The 9347-nt window shown below is 32.0% G+C and overlaps 1 protein-coding gene across 1 annotated transcript; it reads right to left on the bottom strand.

Moving 5' to 3' along the window:
* On the bottom strand, positions 1-6214 carry LOC129942676 (aldehyde dehydrogenase X, mitochondrial). The gene is made up of 7 exons (XM_056051718.1): positions 6196-6214; positions 6034-6140; positions 5798-5902; positions 5632-5732; positions 1724-2295; positions 1309-1658; positions 1-361 (listed from the first exon to the last, which is right to left on the bottom strand). The coding sequence occupies exons 2-7, from the start codon at positions 6067-6069 to the stop codon at positions 68-70; spliced, it is 1458 nt and encodes a 485-aa protein (XP_055907693.1). The 5' UTR covers positions 6070-6140; positions 6196-6214; the 3' UTR covers positions 1-67.
* Positions 6215-9347: the final 3133 nt, after the last annotated feature.

The following is a 9347-nucleotide window of genomic DNA, read 5'->3' as shown; positions in this document are numbered from 1 at the left end:
TATGTTAAGGAATCTTTATTCAAAATAAACATTTTATAAATGGCATAATCGAAATATAACAAAGATATTAAAGCATTTTTATTGTAATTGTCTTATTTTCTAAATAATTATCGAGACCATCTTTTCCCAATTCACGACCAAATCCAGATTGCTTAAATCCACCGAACGGTGTTTGTGGTAGGACAGCATCAAAACAATTGATCCAAACCGATCCAGCATCCACACTATTTGCAAAAAGGATTGCCTTATTGATGTCATTTGTTATGACAGCAGCAGCAAGTCCATAAGTTGTATTGTTAGCTCTTTCAATAACTTCTTCAATTGAACTGAACTTAAAAATGGATTGAACTGGTCCGAAGATCTATGGTAAAAAAAATATTCAATTAAATTCGTCAAGTTGCATTTCTTGACTTTACAGTAGAAAAATTATGCAATTTTTGTTTAAAAAAATAGATTTGTTAAGCTGAAGCTTATAATTCACATGTAATAACAAAGAATTATTAAAATTTTTTAGTCTAGTAATGTTAAACCTGGTTTTATTGAAACAAACTGTAGGAGATATTTATGTAATGTATAATGTGTAGGTTAAATAAATTGTATTTTTAGTTTTTGCGTGAACCGAACAAATTTAAATATCCTAGTTGGATACCATTCTTAACTCGCTGGTGAAATGTTCTATGGTAAAGTCAAGGAATAATGTATTTTATATTGCTAAGCATTGGGATTTCATCCTGGGCAGCTCATTCAATTTTAAATAAGCGTTTTTAAAACTATATCAATTTTAAAATAATTAATCATATGATACAATAAGTATAGGTATTTCTAGCGATGCAGCTGAAAGAAACATTTAATACATAAAATTCTTTTTAATGTGTACTCTTAGTTTGTTTAAACATATACAATTTTGAAGAAAAATGTAAATTTTTGTAATGCACCGTTTAATATGAACAGTCTAGATAACTGTCTTACGAGCTTGTAAAATTTAAATAATTAAATAAAATAATAGGAGTTCTGCCGTTTTAAAATATTGTTAATCTATCCCTAGATAATTTAAAAACGAATTCTTAACTTAATTTACCCAAATAGGCAATCAAGAAACGATGATTTTTAAGAAAGTGAATTTTTAACTTCAAATTATTTTATAAATGGATATTTCTTTCTTTTTTAAGATTTATCAACCAGGATAAGATTGGATATAAAGAAAAGAATAACATATTTAAGCCGACAAGATCTTGTAGCTTTTGAGCAGAGTTGTCATTATATTGAAGTTTCCTATTTCAATGTTATGATCCGACTGCATGGACTTACCTCTTCTTGTGCTATTTTCATGTTATCAGTAACATTAGAAAATACAGTTGGTTCAATAAAAAATCCAACATTTCCGAAACGCTTTCCACCACACTCAAGTTTAGCTCCTTCATTTTTACCACTTTCGATCAATTTGAGAACCTTCGTAAACATTTCATCGTCAATCTGTGGTCCTTGGATTACACCGTTTTCAAAAGGATTTCCAACTTTTCGTTCCTTTGCTTTTTGCACAGCCTTAGTAACAAATTGTTCATAGATTTTTTCATGAACAAAGGTTCTACTACCGGCACAACAGCTTTGCCCATGGTTATCAAAAAGAGCATTATGTGCAACTTCAACAGCATAATCGACTTAAAAATATAAATTAACATTAAACTTTATGTACTTTAATTATAGTTATATAGTCTGTACTTACTATCAGCATCATCAAAAATGACTATCGGACTCTTTCCACCTAATTCGAGTGAAACTTTTTTCAAATTTGATTTAGCCGCTGATTCCATGATAATACGACCAACATCTACAGAACCAGTAAATGCAACTTTTTGAATATCCTTGTGCATAGATATGGCAGCACCAGCTGTAGGTCCATAACCTGTTATAATATTAATTACTCCTGGTGGGAATCCAGCTTCCTTAGACAAAGCGCCCATATATAATGCGGAAAGTGGTGTTTGTTCTGCTGGTTTGAGGACTATCGTACAACCGGTTGCAAGAGCAGGACCCCACTTCCACGCGAGCATCAGGAGTGGATAATTCCAAGGGATTATCTGTCCCACCACACCAATTGGTTCCTTCTTGGTCATGGAAATAAAACTAGCAACGGGGATGGTATCACCAAAGAATTTATCCGTCCAACCTGCGTAGTATTTTAAGGTGTCAATTGAACAGTCAATATCAAAGATAGCTGCGTCAAAGGTTTTCCCATTGTCCATGACTTCAAGATTGGCCAAGGCATGTTGGTCTCTCTTCATAAGGTCAGCTAGCCTGAAAAAAATAAAAGGTAAGTCAGAAGATACAATTTTGCCAAAACATACAATCACAATTTTTCTATGCAGATTTTCTGAGTTTAAACTAAAATACCAATATTTGCTCATATATGACATAGCCACGGTTTGGAAAATGGTTTCCTCTCAGGGTTTTAAAGCACGAAATAGGGAGCTCAACTTTCAGCTTAGCTCAATTTTATAGCTAGCGCACTAGTTTTTATTTACAAAATAAACAAACTAGGTGGCACAACAGTCCACAGAGGGACTACTACACTCAACCGTTCCTGTGTTCGAGTCATTGCAGGGATGGAGGGGACCTACAATTTGTATGCCGAATCCGAAAAGCAAAGTGGGGAAAGCAGTTTTGATGACTATAAAGTTACTCACTCCGTGAAAACTTTAGGTATCACATGCAAGGATTGAACCCAAGACCTCTAGCATGACAGTATAATAATAAATAATATATAATGTTCCGAAAAACAATTCTTTTCAAAATTATGAAGCGCTGAATTGTTTTTTTGTATTGAAATACCTATACTGGGTAGGCTCAGGCGACATAAGGGACTTGAAAGTAAGGCACGATTCTAGTATCTGATTGGCCAGCTGCCACAAAAATGCCATCAACTTGTCAAGAAAAATCTCTCTAACTTTAAGGTCAAGTCAACTTATATCAAAATAACAATTGATCATGTTTTTTTATTCAACTCAAAGTTGAACTTTACTACTCCATATATTTTATTATTATTTTCTGCACAATTCCATTAAATGTCTTGTTTCTTGTCAAATCGGAAGGAAGTAAGTAATATTTCTTTACAAAACAAAATACAAATCGTGGTGGACTTGTAGCCTGCCTTAGGAGTGTTTTGTAGATATAATAATGTTTTTGATAGTTTTTGTACGATGAACTAAAGGTAGAGGTTAGTGAAGTAAAGTTCTCACTTGAAATATATGACTATTGAAAAACTAACTTGCTGCTTTGGTCAAAATGTACGTTCAAGGAATGCAGTTTACTGCATATGAAGTCCTTTATGCTGTCTGAACCTGCACATTATCAATTCTGAGCCCTACAAAAAAACCGAATAGTTTTATGTCTTCTACTTTTTTGAGAAAATTCAAAAATTATATAAATTCAATTCTATGAGTGGAAAAGTACATACATTCATTAACAGTGAAATGATCAGGTAGAATTCCATGGTATTCCGCGTCTCAGCCAGTCAGAAGTTAGTTATGTAAAAATTTATTAATAAGGTTTGTAAGCCTCGTTATTGAAATCATCGTTCATACTTTTACACTGATGGTGAGCAGCAGTTTTTGGGAGTAACATACCCAAATAAGCCAATAATAGCGATCAATTAAGACCAATTAAGATTTAAGTTGTTACTCATGAACTGTTATTATCTTAATGGTCAAAAATAAAATGTTATGCTATCGGAAACATGCAAATAAAAATCTAAGCACTAAAAAAATTGTTGATATAACACGCGAAGATATCTTATTTATGCGGCGGATGTCATACAAAAGAAATATCTAATGTTGGTATTTTGTTTTATTATACTTTTCCATAAATATACTATACTCATAGATTTCTGCAAACAATAAACTCATAATAAGATAACACATAACACACGAGTTGCTAAAAAGTTAAAAGGCAATTTGATTGCCTATTGCGAAAATCTGGGTACGTTATTTTATTTATATTGCCTTTTATATATATACAGGAAATCGTAATTCTAAGAATACAATTTAGATCACGTGAGATTTAATATGAATGAACGGTATTGATACTTCTAACGAGCTACACAACTTAAATTAAAAGTGAACAGCTTATTTTACGGCTAAAAAAACTACTCACTTAAGGTCGTCCTAAATATATGTACGTAAAGTGGTTTATTCGAAAGCCAAAATACTCTCGAAAGTAACGGGTTATTCATTTTGCGATGTCGAAAGTATAAGGCTGGAATTCGACATCTGTCAAACTATGTTGTTGAACCAATTTATTTTTTAGTTGAAAGCCTGACATTTACAAAAAAATATAGCACAACGCAAACCAATTGTTAAAACCTACTAAAAAACGGGTGATTCTTCCACATATCGTGCTTTAAGAGGCAACACTGTGAAGAAAATTGAAGAGACTGGATTGGTTGCAGATATTGTAAGGCCTGTGCATCATCGTTTCGCTCGTACCACTTAAAATATCGCTGATTTAAGTGAAAGTGTTGCCGAAGATCTGAAAATGTCGATTCCTCGTCGTTCTCAGGAATTAGGACTGTCTTACCTCACATTATGGCGTATTTTGCATTTGAATCTACACCTACAAGCATATAAAGTCCAGCTTGCACAATAACTTGTGGGGTTACGCGAAAGATCGTGTTAACTCTTGAGCACTAAATAAAACCACATTCACACATAATAGCTGCGTTCAATCTCGTGTTGGATAGGGTATCTTGAATATGTGGTTTTAATATACCTTATTGAACGAGTTGGATAGCTATCAAAAAATAAAAACAACTTTCAGCTGTTCACAAAAAGCAGAGAAACATTTAAGCTTCGAAGTCAAAATTGTTGTAAGATAAAACATTTAGTCTATTCTGTACAGAATCTATTCTGCCTTTTATGTACAGAACATCTTCAAATACAACTTCAATTAACATTTTGTATCTTTTTGTTTACCAACAAATATAAAAAGCTGAAATCAATTTACAAGTTTCTTGAAATTCAACCATGTGTTGAATCAGCTTTTGTGTTAGATACCTACATACCCCAGATATTCTTAGATACCTTTGAATTCCTTTTTTGACATCTCAGCTGTTTTTGATCAGCTGTTATTTTACTCGTAAAACACTAACAAAAAGGTATCCGGATACCCTATCTGTCTGAGATTGAACGCAACGTTTAAACTTTATAAAAAAAAATATTAAATTCGGGTTTCATTTACGTTTTTAACCGCAAAATGGAAAACCCTGTATATAAATATTCAAGGAAAAAAATGTCGTTGCTTCGGAGTAAATGTGCTACACCGCAATGTTTTCCATCGTGTTTCACAGAATCTATCACTTGCAACACTTTTTGGTTGGCTCCAAACTAACAATATATTTTAGGAAGTGTTGAGGCGTATGTTTAAATACACAATAAAATCAAATCCACTTTTGTCCAAATTTGTTGAAGTAAATATTCGGTTTTTCTGGACCAAAAATTCGGCGAGATACTTTCGATATTTTTGAAGTTTCAATTTTTTGAAGATGACAAATACTTTTTCTAAATTAATGTTTTTCACGATATCACCAATTTCCTATTTTTGTTTACCAAAATCTATTAGAGTTTTGTTCACACTTACCTAATAATTAAATCGGCCCGTTTTTGTGACTCCATTCTTCGCCATTCTGAATTCAAAGAAAACGCTTTCTTAGCTGCTTTAACTGCAAGGTCTACATCAGCCTTTAATAAATACAGATAACGAAAAAAATTATATTCTTTTGAAAAAATCAATAACAATGGCATACCTTATCACCCTCTGCAACACTAGAAATAACTTTTCCTGTAGCTGGATTAATTGTTTCAAAGGTTTTCCCCGAAACTGAATCCACAAACTCATTATTGATGAAAAGCTTGAAGAAAAATATAGCACATAAATATACATACAGTATTTAAATTGTAGGTATATAATTTATTTAAAAACTGCTGAAGCCAAACAATATATTAATTGAAAGTGGTAAGGAAATGTTGTTTTCATACGTACCCTAGTGTAAATTATAGACTGCCGTGGATTTGCCATCTTGCTTCAAGTGAATTAATTGAACTGATAAGTATTTAGAATGGTTTCAACTTTTATGGCTTCTAGTTGGTCTAAAAATACAATTTATTATTTCAATTGACGATAGACATTATCTCATCAAAGTACAAAAGAGCACCAGCTGAACAACACAGAAGAAATCTTTAATATTGCTGGATTTTAAAGCAGAAAAGGCACAGCAAGAGAGAGAAAAATATTAAAAATAAATATAATCACATAAACAAAAAATGAAATACAATGCAAAGAACTGTGCGTCGCACATACATTTGCCTCAAAAATCGACTACTTTTTTAATTCTTATTATTATTTTGCAGCGTTTGAGAAAAGATTATAACAAAACAATTCAATTGCAATTATTTGTAATTGACATGTCTTGTAATTGTGTTAAAATTTAATTAAATAATTTCAATTGCTAATTACATGTAATTGAAAAGTAATGATTACTTCTCCCAGAAATCATCCAACAGAAATGTAATTAAACATTATTTTTGTCATTTACATTTTTTACGATATTATAAAATAATTTACTGAGATAATAAGTTATTTTATGTATGTGTATTACTTTAAATTAATAAATATACAAAAAAGATCGAATGCGACTCACACTGGTGACTTCCCATTCGGGACCGTCTATCGATATTTATAAAAGTCTTATAAATTATTAATAATAACATTTTGTGTAGGATAAGAAAAGTTTAAATTTGTCTTTGTTCTTAAGATACTTGAGTACCATTTTTATACGTTTTTAGTTGTTTTGGAGTTTTTTTTTATTGCGTACACGATCTCAAGGGGCTGTGAATACCGTTATAATGGTTTAACTCAGTGCAACAAATATTAAGCCTGGTAAAGTGTTCCACATTCGTGTAGTGCGATACTACAAAATTAAACTAATACTATTTGAATTAAACGGTTCGAAAGGTAATTGTAATTTCTAACCGAACGGAGAAGAGATTCATCAATACTAAAACCACGCATTTTCGATAAGAGAGCTTGATGCTAAACTCTATCAAATACCTTTGAAATATAAAGTGCAATAATCTTACTTTCCCCAAAAAGATGTAAAGATTTGTTCCATTGTTCAGTGAGTTAAACCATGAGATCACTAGTGGACCTATTGCTACAAAAGTCATACCCGTTAATTGAAACTTTCGTTCTTCAAGATATTTCTTAAACTGGACATTTATCAGAGTTTCCATGACCTTGGATAGAAGGGACGTGAGTGCAATTGGACGATAGTTAGAGGGCACAAATGTTGTTTTCTATTCACTCGGAAAGAGACCTGTAGAATAGGACAGATGGAAAAGCTTAGTGGTTTTGTCAGAGTTGTAGAACACCTCTTTATAATTACAGCGGGGATACTATCCGGGTCAGCGGATTTATGAATGTCAAGATCTTTAAGTACTCTAGCAACTGTACGAGGGTGAAAGAAGATTTGTCTAACGTTTATATTTAGTATTATGAGTCCCGTCTTTCTCTAAAACAAATTAGTAGGTTCGACAATTTTCTTACACGTGAATTTGCAAAGCTGTTCATGGGAAAAACATGGATTTTCTAAATCTCAATTAATTGCAATCCCAGGCGCATGTTTATGGTCAATCAAAGTATTTCTTGTTTCCCTTTAGCATTAGAATTATTAACATGGATTAATCTCATCCGCGAAAGTAGACCGGTAAGGTCTGGCGGTAATCACCAGAGAAAAGTAAGAGAGCACCACAGAAAAGTGTATCATTGCAGCTATTCCACTATTTCAGTTAATACAAAGTAAACTAAACAGCAGCATGTGGTGGTTATACTATTAAATTGTAGCTTATATGAAACGTTTTGAAGTTCGACATAGCGGGATCTATTGAATACTTATTCAATCCAGTCAACAGATGTCGCCATCTGTTAAAATCGTTTGGAGCTAACAGATACATAACTGTCACATAATAGACAAATAATTTGCGGTAAAATAAAATTGTCATCATAAATTAAGATATTAACTATCCTATTTTTCAAGTTGGATGCAGTTGCACACTGTGCACAAATTTGATTAAAATCGGTTTAGTAATTTAGGAGTCTATCGCGGACAAACATCGTGACACGTAATTATTAAGATAAGCAATTTTGATTTTCTAATATTTTACCAAATGTTAAAAACAATGTTTTCTAAGACATACACTTATTTACAATGTGCGACACAAATATTCAAGTTGATTTGACGTTATTACTACACTCTCGGAAAAAAGAATAGTAGGTAACTATATTGAATTTATTTCATGGTTTCGATATCAATCACATCTTTGCTGGTTGTGATTTCCAATTTTCTTTTGGAAGGTTTCAAGTTTGAAATTAACACAATAAATGCTGGTATTCCCCATCCTCACAGCTTCGCTTTTTCTTCGACATCTATGTACGTCAACAAACTTCCATCTGCAACATTATTAAACATAGCGCTTTTTTAAAATGTTAAGCGACAGAGCTATGTATAACCAAAACTATTAATAAGCGTATACATCGCAGTAATACTTTGAGTTTTTTTTTTTTATTTTTTTTGTAGTTATTTATGAATGTTCTGAAAACGATGTGGTTCATGTATTCTTATACCCAATTATATGCTTGTGTGCTTATACCCAATTATATGCTATTATTATCAGTTCACCCTTAAGCTTCGTTTTAGACGCATACTGTTACAATAGGTCCTTTAGTGATTACTAGATAATATAATACATACAATTTAAAATTTTAAACATTACCACCAATAAATTTGATTTAAATAAATATCTACTAACATTGAAATCAATCATGTTGCAAACAGTATTTGTTTCTCTTAAACACCTGGATATTGGTTCATAGGAAGCATACACAGTTCTATGACATGGAACATTAAAAAATGGTTGGTTTCGAAGCAATCTCGCAGGAACATTAATCCCAATTAAAGTTAAAATTTGTGAACAATCAATATGATTTGCTACTATGTCACGAATGAACATAACCTCTGTATACTTTCTACAAATGTTAAGAGGCAAAATACCGAGTAGTTTACACCTCGTTTCATAGGTAGGAAAATCTATGTCCCATTGAAGTCTTCACTACAACTCTCGTAAATCGTTTTTGGATCTTTTCGATTCTAAATGAATGAAGAAAATATAACGGATTCCAGATTACACTGCATTATTCAAGATTAAACCTTACAAACGCAAAATATAAACACTTTAAGGTGTGTGAAACTCCTTTAAGTTTCGCAATATGAAACCTAACATTGAACTGCATATAAAACA

Source organism: Eupeodes corollae, chromosome 1 (assembly GCF_945859685.1).
Source record: "Eupeodes corollae chromosome 1, idEupCoro1.1, whole genome shotgun sequence".
NCBI classification, from domain to species: Eukaryota; Metazoa; Arthropoda; class Insecta; order Diptera; family Syrphidae; genus Eupeodes; species Eupeodes corollae.
The sequence above is the reverse complement of the archived record's forward strand: the minus strand, read 5'-3'. Positions and strand labels throughout refer to the sequence as shown.

Coding starts and splice junctions, on each gene's coding strand:
- LOC129942676 (XM_056051718.1), bottom strand. CDS start 6,069: ATGGCAAATCCACGGCAGTCTATAATTTACACTAGG. Junction 5,733..5,797: donor GTGTTGCAGAGGGTGATAAG/GTATGCCATTGT, acceptor TATTTATTAAAG/GCTGATGTAGACCTTGCAGT. Junction 2,296..5,631: donor CGGGCCGATTTAATTATTAG/GTAAGTGTGAAC, acceptor TATTTTTTTCAG/GCTAGCTGACCTTATGAAGA.